Source organism: Ochotona curzoniae, unplaced genomic scaffold (genome assembly GCF_017591425.1).
Source record: "Ochotona curzoniae isolate NIBS_2020 unplaced genomic scaffold, NIBS_Ocur_1.0 contig_832, whole genome shotgun sequence".
Lineage (NCBI taxonomy): Eukaryota > Metazoa > Chordata > Mammalia > Lagomorpha > Ochotonidae > Ochotona > Ochotona curzoniae.
The window spans coordinates 5,452,525-5,470,166 of NW_024466580.1; the positions used below are offsets into that span (position 1 = coordinate 5,452,525).

The following is a 17,642-nucleotide window of genomic DNA, read 5'->3' on the forward strand; positions in this document are numbered from 1 at the left end:
ACATATACAATTATTATCATGATTTCCTCTTCTGGAATTATTTCCTTAATCATTATGTAGTGCCTTTCTTGATGTCTTTAAAAAAATGTATATTGTTTGATATTAGAATTGGTGCAACAGTTCATTTTTCTTTTCCATTGATCTGTAATATTTTATCTTTTTACTTTCAGTTTCACTGAGTGTTTGTTGGTGAGATTTATTTCTCATAAGCAACAGATGTAGGTTCTTTATTTTTTAGATCTAGCCTGCTAATTTAAGTCTTTATGTTTTAAAATATTTATTTTTATTTGAAAGTCAGAATTCAGGCCTGACGCGATAGCGTAGTGGTTAAAGTTCTTGCCTTGAACATGCCAGGATCCCATATGGGCACAGGTTCTAATCCCAGCGACCCTGTTTCCCATCTAGCTCCCGGTTTGTGACCTGGGAATACAGCCGAGGAAGGCCCAAAGTTTTGGGACTCTACACCCGTGTGGGAGACCTGGAAGAAGCTCCTGACTCCTGGCTTCAGATTGGTTTAGCTCCAGCCATCGCAGCCTCCTGGGGAGTGAACCATTGGATGGAAGATCTTCCTCTCTGTCTTTTCTCTTCTCTGTATATCTGCTTTTCCAATAAAAATAAATAAATCTTAAAAAAAAAATGGAAAGAAAGATTTCCAGATAGAGGAGAGATAGAGAGAAAGATCTTTCATCTGCTGATTCACTCCCCAAGTTGCTGCAGTGGCTGGAGCTGAGCCAATCCAAAGTCAGGAGTCAGGAGTCACTTCCAGGTCCCCCATGTGGGTGCAGGGTTCCAAGGTTTTGGGCCATCCTCAACTGCTTTCCCAGGCCACAAGTAGGGAGCTGGAAAGGAAGAGGAGCAGCTAGGACATGAACTGGTGCCCATATGGGATCCCAGCTGATGTAAGGCAAGGACTTTAGCCACTAGGCTACTGCGCTGGGCTCAAATAATTTTTAAATTTATTTTTTATGGTATTTACATAGTTGCTCAGGGTGGGAAGGATTGAGGTTTAAAGAAAAGTGGCTGAGACCATTGCTTCCAAATTCAAATTTTCTTTTTCTTCTTCCTATATCTGGAGGAAGAAGGGCAATAATGGGGAAAGCCACACCCATCATCCCAACTGCCCCAGTAGTCCAGGGATGGGGAATGGGTACCTAATATCATCAACACAGGGTTCCTAGTGAGGAGCGTTTTCTAAGGGTTCTATAGTTATTTATATAGTTCTTTCTATAGTTCTGAATTGCTATCAATCTCACTGATGAAAGGACGAGGAACTCTTCCAGTGTCCATTGGCTGACGTAGTTGATATTAAGGTCTCCATTCATCCAGATATTTGCTGTCATCACTTGGTTGGGGTAGTTGTCCAATTTGTTTTTCTCTCCTTCCTCTACTGTGGTTCCAGATGTCCTCTGAGACCTCCACTGGTCTTCCATATCCTTCATTTGCATCTGGGCATGCCATGTACTGCTCCATCTTTCCACTGTGGAGGCCCAGTTTGGACACATGCTCTGTGTGGTCAGACCACGGATCCTCGATGGGGACTCTCATGTCCCTGCATGTCAAACACCAAGCCCCAGGAAGTGCGCCAACCAGGCAGTCAGTGGGCTTTGCCCGGCATCATTGCTGTCCGGACTGCTCGACCTGGACCTCATTGGACCTTCCATTCATCCCTGGGGCTCACAGACCTCGTAGCCACCATATACGTGGGCCTAAGGACCCAGGCCAGACAACCTAGGTCCCACCAGAATGCCAGCCCTTGGGGCTTATGGATCTGGCACTCACCTTGTGCAGGAAGGCCTCAGGACCCAGGCCAGGTGACCTGGAACCCACCAGCCCCCCACAAGACTCCCCCCCCCCCCACCACTGAGCTCATGGACCAGGCATCCCTCCCACATATCTTTAGGAGAAAAATAGAATAGGCTAGGTGACTGTGCTGCACACTGACATGGTTACCACAGATTTGGCATTAACCAGGTCCAGGGTGTCCACTAGCTATTAGCCACTTTTCTCCCAGCAGTGTAACAATGGCCTATCTACAGAGCAACCTAGGTCGTTTCTCAAAGCTGGGAAATTTCAGTGTTTTGATTGACAAGTTTGGGCCATTTGCATTCAGGGTTAATATCACCAAATATTGGTTTGGTCCTGTCATTTTAATATAGAGTTTCTCAGTATTTGCTTTAGATTTCTTGTTTACTGGTGACAAAATCATTCAGTTTTTGTTTGTTATGGAAGATTTTCATTGTATTTCAGAAACAAGTGAGAACTTTCCTGGATAGATTATTCTGAGTTGACTTTTTTTTTTTTTTCCTTCTCTTAAGGTCTGGATTATATGTCCCTTTTTTCTTTTAACTTTAGAGATTGTTGTGAGAGATCAACTGTCTTACTGGTGTTCTTGTATGTTTGTTGTATTTCTTGAGGGGGCTTCTAAGTGTCTTTTCTTTCTGTTCCACTAGGAAGAACTTGATTATGATGTGCTGTGGCAAGGATCAGTCTGGCTCTATTTGGGATTCTCTGTATTTCCTGCATTGGAGTTTTATTTTCTTTCTTAATGTTAGAGAAATTTTCATGTATTATTTCACTGAATACCCCTTTCTTCCCAGTTTCTGTTTCCATACCCTCAGGGACCTGTATGACCCATGTGTTTTATTATTTTATGATGTCATTTACTTCTTGGACAGCTTTCTTGACTTTACAAAGTTTGGTTTCCAACTGTCTGGTACTCTGGGCATTTTTACACATATTGTCTTATTGTTCTAAGATTCTTTCTTCTACCTCATTCTGTTATTGAGACTTTTCATCGTATTTTTAGTTTGTGTTAATGAGTTCTTCATTTCTAGTGTTTTAGCTTGATCTTTTTTCGATGTTTCTGTCTCCTATATTACATATTCTTTAAATTCCATAAACTCCTGTATCTACTCATTGTTGTTGTAGAGCTTTATTATAAGTTATCTAAATTTTTTTTAGGTAGTTCCTGAATGTCTCACTTGTCCATTTCCAGGATTAAAGCTGAATCATGTTCTTTGGCATTTAACATGTCATCTGTGTCATTCAGAGCTCCGGGCTGCTGCTTTTTGCCTTTGGTCATTCTGGATCAGCTTGGTGGGTTTTATCATTGAGCTGTGTTGCTATAACTTTATGTATTTGATTATTCTTTTGGAGGGAATTTTGTAGTGTTGTAGGGTTAAGCTATTTAATACCTACCTATTCCTTTGGCTTTATTTTTCCTGGCGGGTATTACTTTGGTTGGTGCCATGTACTGTTAGGGCATATGTCTTGCTGCTGGGATCAGTGGAACACAATCCTGGTGTCTTGATTATGCACCCATGTTCCCTCAGTTGTTTTGCCTGCTGTACCTGGGCTGCCCCTTGCAGAACGTGTTTGGGCAGGTTTTATGGCACTGTCCACCCTCATGCCCTCTTGCAGGTGCCAGAGTCAGTGAAATGTGGTCCTAGTATCCAATTATGCATTCTCACTGTGACAGCTGTTCTTGCTAGCCGTGTCCTGGCTGAATTTTGCCGGACTATTCGGGAACTGACATCTGCCCCCCTTGCTGCCTATGTCCTCTCACAGGTGTTGGGATTGGAAGAATTTGTTTATGGAGTTAGTTTGTGTGGGATTCCTGCAAGGCATCTGGGATGTGGACCTACTGAGTTGAGGTGGACACCCAGCCCAACACTCTCCTGAGCCTGCTCTCTCCCTGATGATATTTGTTCATTCCCTGCCAATCCACTCCTGATGTGGCTGAGCTGGACAGCGTAGGAAACTTGCTCAGCTTTCAACTCCACTCACAGGTGCTGGTGTGGATGCTGTCGGCCTGTGTCATCTAGCTATGCACTCACTCTTTGGGGGAATTTGGCACTGCGGTCCCATCCCAGTTGGCCTGGTTTTAAGTGCAGACCTGCTTTTTTTTTTTTTTTCTTCCTTTTCTCCTGCAATGTTCTACACCAGTCTCTGGTTCTGATTCTGGGACTAGTCCCAAGCAGCGGGGTGTGTGCTCCACTCCACCCACGTGCTCCTATAGTAGCCTGATGGATCAGTCTCCTCGCATGTCCAAACAGCGAATTCCAAGTCCTGATTTCCACAGAAGGAGTTGATTCTCTGCAACTGAAGTGCACTCTAGCTCACCCTCATCTGGACAGTCTCAGGTTGTGGATAACTCTGGGTACTTCTGTGCCTTCTTGTTGTCTGTGATACTGTACCTCTTTTCCACAGACACCCGCCAGCTCTGCTCACCCTGTGCAATGATGTTTTTAACTGGCTCTGCTCACCATCTGCCTTTCCCCTTGCAGTACTCCTTTTACCCTGGACTGTCAGTCCCTATTCATTCAGCCATCTTCTAGATTTTTGTTTAAGTTGGTTAAATATAATGTACCACTGCTTTCTGGTAATGTTTCTGCTAAGAAATAAGGTTACAGTCTCAGGATTGCTTATGTATGGCCAGTTGCTTTTTTATTTTTATTTTATTTATTTATTTATTTATTGGAAAGTCAGATATACAGAGAGGAGGAGAGACAGAGAGGAAGATCTTCCGTCCGATGATTCACTCCCCAAGTGAGCACAATGGTTGATGCTATGCCGATCCAAAGCCAGGATCCAGGAACTTCTTCCAGGTATCCCACACGGATGCAGGGTCCCAAAGCCTTGGGCCGTCCTGGATTGCTTTCCCAGACCACAAGCAGGGAGCTGGATGGGAAGTGGAGCTGCCAGGATTAGAACCAGCGCCCGTATGGGATCCCAGCATATTCAAGGCGAGGACGTTAGCTGCTAGGCCACACCTCCAGGCCCATGGCCAGTTGCTTTTTCCATGTTGCTTTCATGAGTCTATCTTTGTCTTTCAGCAGTTTGCTGATATGTGTCCTTTTTAAAAAAAGATTTATTAATTTATATCGGAGAGGCAGATTTACAGAGAGAAGGAGAGAAAGAGAAATATTTTCCATCCTCTGGTTTACTTTCCAGATGACTGCAATGGCTGAAGCCAAACTGATCTGAAGCCAGACACCAGGAGCTTCTTCTGTTTCTCCCATGCAGGTGCAGGGTCCCAAGGCTTTGGACCATCCTCAACTGCTTTCCCAGGCCACGAGCAGGGAGCTGGATGGGAAGCAGTGCTGCCGGTATTAGAACCGGCGCCCAAAAGGGTTCCTAGTGCATGCAAAGCGAGGACTTCAGCCACTAGGCTATCGTGCCAAGCCTGTTGATGATGTAGCACTCCTTGTGTGTTTGTTCTACCTAGGTTTCTTTGAGGATTTTGGAATTGTGGGCTCATGTCTTAATCAGTTTGTAGCGTTTAGTCAGTATTTCTTCAATCTGTTTACTCCTTTCTCGTTCTCCTTTATGGATTTCCTTAATGTGTGTGACTCACTATCCCTTTAGTCATTGTTTGATTGCTTCTCTAAGTTTTCTCTACCTAAACTTTGTAGAGTTCTTCTGTTTGTCTCAGTTTGCTGATGAGATCCTAATGGATTTTTAAATTTAGTTACTTTATTTTTCAGCCCCAGAACTTGCTAAGTTCCTTTTTATATTGTCTCGCTGATTATAGATATTGTGGTATACTGTTCCTGTCATTTTTGTGATTCCCTTTAGTTCTTTGGTCATGTTTCCTTGAACATTTTTTTAATGATTTATTTTTTCTAAAAATCACAGTTATTTTTAAGGAAAGGGGAGGGAGTGTGAGGGGAGGAAGAGATAGAGAAAGAGTGAGAGTCCGTATTACTGTGGTTCACGCCCTGGACGCCCACAGATGCCAAGGCTGGGCCAGGAGCTTCATCTTGGTTGCCTACATTGTGGCAGGTGCCAAAGCTATTATACTATCTTCTGCTTTTGCCAGGCTATCAGCAGGAAGCTAAATCAGAAGTGGAGCAAATAATACTTGAACCAGCACCCAAATGGGATGCTGGCATCCCAAGCTATAATTATACCTACTATGCCACAATGCCAGGGGCCTCTTTGAGCTTTTGTATGTTTACTATGTTTAGTAATATCATAGCTAAACTTCTCAAGGGACATTTTGTTGACTGACTTTTTTCTGTGACTAACCCATATTTTCCATGGATGTTTTGGGATTTTATTTTATGCCAGATACTTGAATACTGTAATATGGTAACTCTGAAAACCATATTCTATGTATGTTCTAGTTACGTGTGCTCACTGAAATCTTTTCCTTTGGCCATGTTTAGGATTTGAATGGAATGTGTACAGTTTTGCTTTCTCATCGTTATCCTCAATACAAACACTTACTTAGCATTTATATTATATTGTTCATTATAAATAATAATCCGCAGATGATTGAAAACATTCCAGAAGATGTGCATTTACATTGGATTAGGTATTATGGGTAATCTGGAGATGATACAAGTATTCAGAAAGGTGTGCCTAGGTTTTAGGCAGCTATTAAGATTTTAGGTCATTTTATGTAAGAATTGAGTATCCAGAGCTATCTCCTGCTCATACCAAGGGAGGACTACACTTCAGTGTGCACAGGTACTTTTTTTTTCTTTTATAAATTCTTTTATCTTGGTAATCTTTACATAGTTGATTAAGGAACAAAGGGTCAAGGGCTACAGGAAAGTTGGTAAGACTGTTATTTCCACATTGTTTTTTTCCTGTATCTGGGGTAAAGAGGGAGATTAAGGGAGAAGCCCCACCCAGTCTCCCACCCATCCCAGGTCCCCAGTGTGGGGTATGCTCTGAGGGTCTTGCTCAAGTGGTTTTGATAGTTCACCAGTTATGAATTGCTGCCAGTCTCGCCATTCCAGGCACAATAAAGTCGCTGCAGAATCCACTGATTGACATAGTCCACCTTAGAGTCTCCGTTTGCCCAGTTTTTCACTGCCAACATATGACTGGGGTAGTTGATTGATTTGTTCTGCCCTTTGTTGTGATGCCAGATATCCTCTGCAGGTTCTCCATATCCTCCATGTGCAACTGGTTATGCTCTCCACTGCTCTGTCTGAGCCCCTGAGGAGGCTTGGCTCTGGCACTTGCACTCCACGGCAGACCATGGGTTCTGAGTCCAGCAGTTCAGTTGGGGAGATCCAAAAGAAACTTTGTCTGAGGTGTTCCCAGACCAGATTCTTGTATGTACTTGCAAGTACAGTTCACCCAGTACAGTCCATCACCCCAATCAGTTGGTGGTTGTAATTGCTGGGTCAGATCTGTTTCTAGCCCTGTCTTCCAATGGAACCAATGGGTGTTGCAGTCCAGCCTGATTCTGCCCAGCACACACTCAGCCCTCACATAAACAAGTGGGAGCTGCAGCCTAGTTGGAGCGACCCACGATAAACCCCAACAGGCCCGCCTCTTGCCCTGGTTCTCATGCTTGCCATTATGTGCAGCAGACTAATCCAGTCTGTCCCACATCCCATCAGCTCTCATACATGTCAATGGGGATTGAAGTCTAGTTCCACATAAACAGCTCCACTATCTAGCCCCCACACATATGCTGTTGGTTGCCTTTCTGTTCAGCCAATGCTGGAGGAGCATATTTTATGCTTTGCTTTGCAACTTAGGTGTTCATTCCTCTGCTCTCTGCTTCAGGTAGGCTCTGTTCAGTGCTCCCCTCAAGGTAGGTCATCATGCAGTGCTTTCAGTGGGTTGCTCTCAGCTTTGCAGTCTCATCATCTGTTTCTGAATGTATTCACTGACATCTCTTGTTCTCTCCATCTACATCAGTTTTATTGCCTGCTTCGTCTCAGCAGAGATAGGCTGCTTTATGTAGGGAGAGGCTGCTCCCACCCTCAGCTTGTGTCTCAGTTTCACTTCTTTGCTTCTGCCTTAGTATACTTGTGCCCTTGATGAATCGCCGCAGGGGTCAGCTGATGAGCAGTGCTACCCCTCAGCTAGAGGATACGCCATGGAATTTTAGTTTGTTCTTGGTGTGTATGTGGTCACGAAGCTTTAGCAACTTTCTCTTGGCTTCTTTAAGTTAGGTTCTTTATTGTCCGCACCTCCATCAGACCTCATGAGCATCTTGTCCCTTTTTTAAACTTGTTTCATTTAGGTTTTGTTTCACCCTGGGTTCTTGCATTTTTAAAAATGGTTGTTACCAAATATATTGGTTTGTAGTTGCATCCTTTTTGTTATGAAAGTCAGAGATTCTTTTTTTTTGTTTTTTATGGCAAAGAGGTAATCCATGCTGTATGTGTCAGTCATCTATTTTCTTTAACCAGGCTATCTCTTGTTAGAGTTCTGGATTTATTTTGCGTCTTAGCTATTGTAAATTGAGCTGTAATAAAAATGTGGTATAGATAACTTATTTTCTGATTTCATTTTGTTTGAGTAAATTCCTATGAATGGGATGGCTGGGACCAAGGGTAGATCTATTTAAGATCTCTGAGAACTCTCCATATTGCTTTACATATATTTGTACTAGTGTCGATTCCCACCAACATTGTATTAGGATATGTTTTCACCAGTGTCCTTGCCAGAATTTAATGTTCTCTAAATTTTCTTTTTTTAAATTCATATTTTCCTTTATACATTTTTGTATATATAAGGCTTCTGCCTTTCCCTCCCTTTTCTATTTTTCCTATATCCCCTCCTCATTGTCCTCCATGTTTTATAATATAGCTCTCTCTGTGGAATACTACTCAGCCATTAAAAAAGAATAAATTCTACCACTTGCAACCGTATGGTCCCAACTAGAGACCATTCTGCTCAGTGAAATAAGTCAATCCTTAAAGGATAAATATCATATGTTCTCTCTGATATCAGACAACATTTATGCAAAATATAAGATCAATAGATATATAGGTAAACATTTAAATATACGTATTTATCTGGAGGAACTATAATGGAGGCAAGTATACCGTGAAATAGAGATTCATCACAGCATGCACCTCTACTTCTGAATAAAGGATGGACTGTCAATGAAAATGTTAAATAGATCTTGACAATATTTCTACTATTGTCTATATATACAGTGTCAGGATCCACTTAAACAGAAGAATGCTGGAGTTTTGACTATTGTTGAAGGACTGTACTGTGGTTTTAATACAGGGGAGAACAGTGGAGGGGTAGGGGCAGGAAGAGGAGAGAAGGGTAACTCCCTAGGCCTAAGAACTGTATCATGAAAAATGAAACATTAAAATGCTTTCAACTGTAGTCTCAATTCCAGTGTTCTGCTCTTTTTGGTAAAAGAACATTTTTTTATTTATGTGTTGGAAAGGCATATCAGATTTATGGAGAGATGGAGAGACAGAGGTAAAGATCTTTCATCTGCTGGTTCACTCCCCAAGTGGCCACAATGGCTAGAGTTGAGCTGAACTGAAGCCAGGAGATCCGAGTTTCTTCCAGGTCTCCCATATAGGTGCAGGGTCCCAAGGCTTTGGGCCATCCTTTACTGCTTTTCCAGGGAACAGGTAGAAAGTTGCATGGAAAGTGGAGCAGTAAGGACATGAACTGACACTCATATGGGATCCTGATACTTGCAAGGCAAAGATTTATCCACTGATCCATCACATGATCCCCAGCATTCTACTGTTTATGTGTGTCATGACATCATAGGAATAAGCAATGGTAGAGAATCAAATGTTTCTTGTCAAGTTATATTGAACAGTTTTATGGGGTCCACCTTTTATTCTGGTGTAGGGATACATACTGCATTACTTCTTTGCTTTCCAGACTCTAATCTCCATCACACCATTTGTTTATGAGACCATAGTGTGTAATTGCTTACTTATATAACATTTTATTTTGTAGTTTGGATGAAAGTTGCCTCATATAAGAAAAAACACAATATCCTTTTGGGATTGTCCTTTTGGACTTTGCTCATTTCATTGAACATAATGGTCTCCACTTGTGACCACTGTGTTGCAAATGGTTGCATTTCATTCTTTTTAATGGCTGAATAGTATTCCACAGAGTAACTGAACAAGAATATCTTTATCCATTCTTTTTTTATGGGCATCTGGATTAGTTCCAGCTCTTTGCTATTATGGATTGTGTTGCTGTGAAGGTAGGAATGCAGGTTATTTTCTCATATGTAGATATCGCTTTTGGATATATTCCCAGGAATGGGATTGCTGGATGATAAAGTATATCAGTTTTCAGCTGTGTGAACACTCCACACTGGCTGCTCTGGTCTACACGTCCACCAGCAGTGAAGTAAGTTTGCTTATTGGTAGATCTTTGAATATAGGCAGGTCTCAATAGAAATAGGTGGAACCTCAGTGTGATTTTTATTTGCATTTTCCTAATTGCCAAGAAATCTGAGCATTTTTTGTCATGTTTTTTTGCCACTTGAAATTGTCCTTTAAAAAATGTCTACTCATTTTCTTCACCCATTTCTATATAGGGTTGTTTGTTTTGTTGTTGCTGTGTTTCTGGAGTTCTTAGTATATCCTGAATATTAGTCCCGTATCTGTTGTGCATTGTACAAAGATTTTCTCCCATTCTGTTGGATGCCTCTTTGCTTTTTTGACAGTTTGTTTCCTTTACAGAAGATTTTTAGTTTGATGTAGAGTCCTTCCTATACATTCTAATAGTTTGATGGTTCCTGGGTATAGATTCAGGTCCAGTATGCATTTAGATTTAATCATGAAATAAGTTGAAAGCTAGGGATCTTGTATCTTAGTTTTGCATGAAGCTTTCTAATTGCCCTAACAACATTCGCTGAAGCAACCTATTTTTCCCTTGGTAGTTTTGTATTCTTTTGTTGATGATTAGTTGGCTGTACAATTGTGGGCTGTATTCTGGGGTTTCTATTCAATTCTATTGATCTTCTGCTCTGTTTTTGTACCAGTACTATACTATTTTGATTACCACTGCAATAAATCCCACCTGGTCCTAGCAAATGATACAGCTGGTATATTGTTGGATTCTGTTGCCAAGTATTTGTTGAGGATTTTTGCATCTATGTTCATCAGGGATATTGGTCTGCAGTTCTCTTTCTCTGTTGTATCTCAATCTGGCTTTGGAATTGGGGTGATGTTGGCTTCATAAAAGGAGCTTAAAAAGATTTCCTCCTTTACTGTTTTTTAAAATAGATTGTGGAGAATTAGGGTCAGTTCTGCTTGGACTGTAGTGAAGCCTTCTGATCCTGGATTGTTTGTTTTGTTTTGCTTTTGAGAGGGATTTCATTACTGATTCTATTTCTGTCTTCATTATTGGTTTATTTTGATTTTTCTATTTCCTAATGATTCAGTTTTGGCAAATTGTATCCATTTCTTTAAGGTCTTCTGATTTGTTGGCTTATAGTGTATGTACAGGATATCTGTTGCTCTTTTTTTTTTTTCTGTTTTCTTTTTGCCTCTGATTCTACTGATTTCTGATTTGTGTCCTCTCCCTCTTTTTTTCTCTCCCTCTTTTTTCCTTTTTCCTTTTTTGATGAGCTGAGCTAGTAGGGTATCCTGTTTTTCTTTCTCAAATGATCAACTTTATGATTCATTGATTCCATGTATTGTTCTTTTGGTCTTCCTTTATTTTGATTTTTTTTTCTGTTGATCATGGGATTATTTTGCTTTGGTGTGTTATTCTGGGTTGACATTGTTTTGTTCTAGGGTCTAGAATATATCACTCCATTCTCTTGTGGTCTGAAGGGTTTCCTCTGAGAAGTCAGCAGTGAATCTGACTTGTTTCCCTATATGCTATTTTTCTAACTCGTTTACTTGGTGCTGTCTTGTTTTCTGACATAGACACAAATTGCAACACATTTTCCTCCTAACACTGCTTTGATGGCATCTCATAGGTTTTGGTGTGATGTATGGAGAGCTTCATTTGTTTCAAAATTTTTAAATTTATCATCTAATCCATTTATCATTCATTAGCATGTTGTTCAGCTTTCCAGTGTTTGAATAGTTTCTGGAGTATTTTGACTTGCTGGTCTCCAGTTTCACTCTGTGGTAGTATGAGGAGATGCATGGGATCATTCTAATTTTTTAAAAATATGCTGAGGCATGTTTTGTGACCTATAGTGTGATCACTGCTGGAGAAAGTTCCATGTACAGATTTTAAAAAAAGTTATACTCAGTGTTGTTAGGATGAAAGTTCTATGGTTATCAGTTGTGTCCATTTGTTCCTGTTACTTGGGTGAGATGTGTTGGTTCCTTGCTGAGTTTCTGTCTTGTCGATCTCTCCGTTAATATTAGTGGGGGTATTGAGGTCTCCCAGTATTGTATTGGGGGTCCATATTTCCCTATAGGACTGTCAGTAGATGTTTCACATAGCGTTTGACCTGGCATTTGATGTGTATACGTTAATTATCATTATTTGTTCTTGCTGGAGAGATCCCTTTATCATTATTTGGTGTCCATTTTAATTTCTTTCAATGTTTTTCACATTAAATTTTGTATCATCTGTTATTAGAATGGATGCTCATTTTTCTTTCATATGCATAAAACATCATTTTCCATCCTTTGATTCTCAGCTTCCACATGCCTTTGGTGATGAGATGTATCTCTTAGTAGGCAAGAAATGAATGGGTCCTGTAATGGATGGGTCCTGTTTTTTGGTCAAGTCTGCTAATATATTTTGTTTTGCTTGTTTGTTTTGTTAAAAATTATTTATTTTTATTGGAAAGGTCTAAGAGATACAGAGAAAAGGAGAGACAGAAAGATCTTCCTTCCACTGATTCATTCCCAAAGTGCCTGCAATGGCCAGAACTGAGGCAATCCAAAGCCAGCATCCAGGAGCCTCTCCTGGTTCTTCTGCATGTTTACAGGGTCCGAGGGCTTTAGGCCATCCTCTACTGCTTTCCTAGGCCACAAGAAGGGAACTTGATGGGAAATGGAGTGGCTGGGCTATGAACCAGTGCTATACCTTCTTACTCTGGCCATTTTTGATTTTTTTTTCTATGATAGATATTCCAACTGGTATGAGTTGAAACCTCATAGTGATTTTTATTTGTATTTCCATGATATCTAAGGATCCTAACCATTATGTTTAATGAAATAAGCCAGTCTTAAAAAGGCATACCACATTTTCTCTGATATACAGCAGCTAATATAGAATATAAAAAGTATATAAGAATGAAATGGTCACCTTGGTTTGATTGTTTTTAGCTCATGTTTCTACTCAAGTATAATTGTGATCTTCTTACTTTTTATTAAATATTATGGTTAGTGGCTAATTAAGCTTATAGAATGGATTAAACTTATGTCTTCGCAAAAACTGATGAAGTGAGGCTAGTATGTGATGGTTCTGCAGGAGCAGAGGCATGAGGAAAGTGTTGTCTTGATGGAGCTGCACATACAGAATGCACAAAATTTGTTGTCTGTATTAAGAACATTTAGAAGTGCAAAATTTTCATTTTGTAGGTAATTTGGAATATTTTGGATAAATGTGATGATGTTTTTTGTGTATCTTATGCTTAATATCTGATGGTTTCTATAAAGAATATACAAAATGACGTTGATTTCCTAGAGAATATATTTTCATCAACTTTTAGTTATAATATTTGTTCATTATTTGCTGTATTTATTCAGTGTTTACTGAACACCAGATACTTTCTGTGTATCCTATTAGATTTTTTTATCAGTATAAAAATAACAGATTTCTTGTATTTCATAGGTTTATGGATCTTCATATTGCTTATAGGTTTTAATAAATTTATATTGATTTTCCAGAGAAGAGATTAAGTAGGCAGGTTGATATAGCATAGACAGTTATTGACACTTTTAAGTCAATGCTGTCATCTTTGGAACATTATTTGCAAATTCACAAATGGTACAGATATGTTAACATACGTGAATAAAAGCACTATGAGGTGTGAGGAAGGTAACATTTAGCCTGGATGCTAACAAAAAATGAAGGCTAATAGTTCTGTGGCATGCTCTTTTTTCATCTTCTTAGTATCCCTGGAATAAGCATATCCTCTTACAGTCTGGAAAGGGAGATACATGAGCTCTTTTTGTACTATTCATATTTAAGGTCTTTGATAAATTCTACCCCCTTTCTCTACAAACAACCAATTTAAAAGAAAAAGAGTCAGAGTATTAGCTGTATTTCTGGTAAAGCTGATTTGGAATAACACAGTACATGTCGAGCGTTAGCACTTTTCTAATGTTGGTCCTCAAACTGAACTGCTTTGCATCAACAGCCATGGCAATATTCCTAAAAATTGCAGGCTTGGATCACAGGGAAAACCCTCCCTGTTTGGCTAAATCATGGTGGTAAATAATGAAGACCATTTTCAAGAACTGAAAGTCACCCACAATACAATGGTGCTAGTGGAAGGAGTATTTGAGAATTGACTATGGGAGAACCATCAGTAATAAAGTCCTGACCTTCGAGACACAAGACCAAGAACCAGGATGCTGTCCTTCCAGCCATTGAGGAGGCAGTGAGAAGTCAGTCATCTGCAACTCAGCAGAAAACCCTAGCCAAGAGATGATCATGCTAGCATTGTATTTTTGGGCATTCAGAATTGTGAGAAGCAAATACACCTTTATTAGGAATCATTCCATCTGTGACTGTTGTAGGAGCCTGAAGGCCTGAGAAGCCACCCCCACAGAACTCAGCTGTATCATAGGCTTCAAGCACCTCAGGGTCACAAAGGAGTTGACAGCATAGGCCACAGGCCCAGTGAGGCCTTCTGTTTCTGTGGGGATCTCCACTGCACTATCTGCTTTCAAGTTTCTATTCACTGGTGCCACTTGTCTGCTGTCACAGGGAGGGACTTGGTGGACACAGCTGATAATCATGCAAATTGACTTCTGACTGATGGTCAGTAGCCAGCAAGCTCTTTCTTAGAGTATGTCTCAATAACCCTAATTTCTTCAGCTTTTAATAGAAGCCAAAAATAAATATTTTTCACATGAAAACTTAGCTTCTACATGTTCACTGATGTTTTAAACATGAAAATAAAATAGAGTGTGCAGTCCATATCTGGGATGAAATATGCCTATAGTCCTGAACTTGACAATTGCAGTCTCTGTAGTAGTCTGGGCTCTTTGAAGATGTTAAGTCCTACTGTCTCGCTGCTCAGCTTAATTCTTTAATTTCGTTTTACATTGTTTAAATAAGTAAGTGAAGCTACACCATAGTAGATGTACTTTCTTCATTGATTTCACAGTTTATGCAAGCTACGAAATAGCTTCTGGAATTGGAGTCTTTTAGAATTCTGAATTATTCTGTCTGCATTGATTAGCACTGGAGTTCTGATTTTAAGCATGTCTCAGATTAAATTGATGCAAGGATTAAGGTATTCTTAAAGCTGGTTTATTAATCATGACTTTCCTATTCTTCTGTACTACAGCTTTCACTTTCAGAAGAACAGAATGAAGTAATGAAAAATGGCTGTGAATCTAAAGAGCTGGTCTACCTCGTGCAGATTGCTTGTCAGGTAATTTTTTGTTCTCTGTTTCACATAAACTCTATAAGAATTATTTTGAATGATTAATTTCCTTTTTACAGTATATTTTTCACATTTTAAAGCACTATAACCCATTTAAACTTACATAATATCTAAATTATGTTAAGCCTTGGATAATTCTTACAAAAAACGAGAGTGGCAGTGGTTATGTTGTAGTGGGTTAAACTGCTGCTTGAGATGCCTGTGTTTCCTATTGCAGTGCTACTTGGAGATGTGGCTGCTCTGCTTCCTATCTAGCTTCATGCTAATGCATCAGGAAAAGCAACACATGGTTCCTCAAATACTTGGTTATCTGCCATCCACATGAGAGACCCTGATGAAGTTCTTTTTTTTTTTTTAATTCTTATTTTTATTTAGTATGTGTTTGTTACTGGCATATTCTTTTTTTTTTTCTTTCTTTTTTTTTTTTTTTAATTAATGGCTCTTGGTTCTGATCTGCCCCAAGCCAGGCTAGGTTGTTTTAGCCATTTGGAAATGCCCAAAGTATTGAACATACCTTTTTCTCAATCTCCTCCTTTTATGTGTGACTCTGCTGTTTAAGTAAATAAAATTTTACAGATAGAAAAGCAAATGGGGTCAGTGTTTGACATAGCAGTTAAATTATTGTCCAGGACACCCACATTTGGGAGTGTCTGGTTGTGTCCTGATCCAGCTTCCTGTTGGCATGCGTTTTGGGGAGGTTCAGATGATGACTGGAGTGCTTAGATTCCTTCTGTCATTGAGAGAATCTGGGTTGAGTTGGACTCTGACTTTGGCCTGGCCCAACCTAGTCACTACAGATGGAAGATCTCGTTTCATCTATTTCTGTTTTGCTGCACCAATGTGGGAGACCCAGAAGAGTTTGCTAGTTCCTGGCTTCAGATTGGCTCAGATCTGGCCATTGCAGCCACTTGGGGAGTCAACCAGTGGGTGGAAGATATTCTGCTCTGTCTCCCATTCTCTCTGCAAATCTGCCTTTCCAATAAAAATAAATAAGTAAGGAAGTAAATAAATTTTTAAAATATTTTTGAAAAGTCTGTGCACTTTTTTCATAATAAATATTTCATTAATTTTGTAAAGACCTCTTATATTCTTCTTCAGAAATTATTGCACCGAAACAAACATTTTTTGTTTCCTTTTAAATGAACTTTTTGAAGCATCTTCCTTCAGAATTTGGACACTTCACCGTAAATAATAGTAACTGTAATAACACATTTTTCTCTTGGCTGTGTTAACATTTTCATACATACTCAGAGATGAAGTGATCAAGTTAGTAGAATGCAGTGATCATTAAATGGATCCACAGTTGATCGTGTGCTGTTAAAGACAACGAACTCAATTTTTCCTGCCTGAAATGCTTATATTTTCTAAGCAAAAAAGTAAGTTTTTCTTTGTTAGAATAATAGGAAGGATGTGTTTTTGAAGCTTCTTGATTAGAACTTTTTTGAGGGTAATATTATTTGTTCCTAATGAGACTTTAAAATATGTTATATGTGGCATTATATCTTCCACCATGTAAACACCTAATGTGGTTCTTTTACCCATTTATTCTACAATCTTACAGCTTTCTAGAGAATTAGTCATTGTAAAACAACTGTTTTTGGAAAAAGCTTTTTTTGGTACAAAGTTTTTCATTTCTTTGAGAGAAAGTAAGACTGGATACATTTATGGCTTTTTTGTCCAAAAGTATCCTGTACATGAAGTGAAGATTAAATATTCTGTAAAGTCCTAATACTTATTTCATACAGGGAATTCATACTTTCTCAGGTTAGGTGATGATGTGAAGGGAAATGTTTCCTAGTTAAGTGCTGTTAGTTTTAGGTGTCAGAATGTAGGAATGGAAGTCAGGTTCTACTTAAATGTAAATAAGATGATGAAAGTCCTAGAGCATTCGTTTGTTTCTGTGCACACTATTTATATGTGTTATTGCTATTTCAGTTTCTTTTAGGAAGTAGAAATAGGCAGCTTTAAGTTACTGTGCTTCATGTAATATTTAAAAGAAGTGCATCTGTCAGGTGAAATCAAGAATGCTTTGGATAAACTGTTATCAATAGATGAGTACAAATGTATTTTGTCTATCTAGATAACGCAGTTGGCTTGTCAATAATGAATTGATTAGTCCCTCTACAACATAAATCATTTTATCATCACTTTTTCACATCATTAATTTGTATGTGTTCCAGGAATGCTAATATTTTCATTTACATGAGCAAAATATAATGCCAAAACTATCTGTGCTATTTTTAAATATTTACTTACTTTAAAGACTTATTTATTCATAAGTCACATTTAAAAATATATGAGGGAGTGGGCCCAGCACAGTGGCCTAGCAGCTAAAATCCTCTCCTTGAGCATGCTG

The 17,642-nt window shown here is 39.3% G+C and overlaps 1 protein-coding gene across 2 annotated transcripts in view; it reads left to right on the forward strand.

Annotated features, from left to right (window-relative positions):
* Positions 1–17,642, forward strand: part of ARHGAP32 (Rho GTPase activating protein 32) — a 191,511-nt gene that overhangs the window by 66,607 nt on the left and 107,262 nt on the right. For both annotated transcript variants that reach the window (XM_040992673.1, XM_040992674.1), the window contains one exon: positions 15,188–15,274. In XM_040992673.1, coding sequence (XP_040848607.1) covers positions 15,188–15,274 — 87 coding nt within the window. The remainder of the gene's footprint in view (positions 1–15,187; positions 15,275–17,642) is intronic.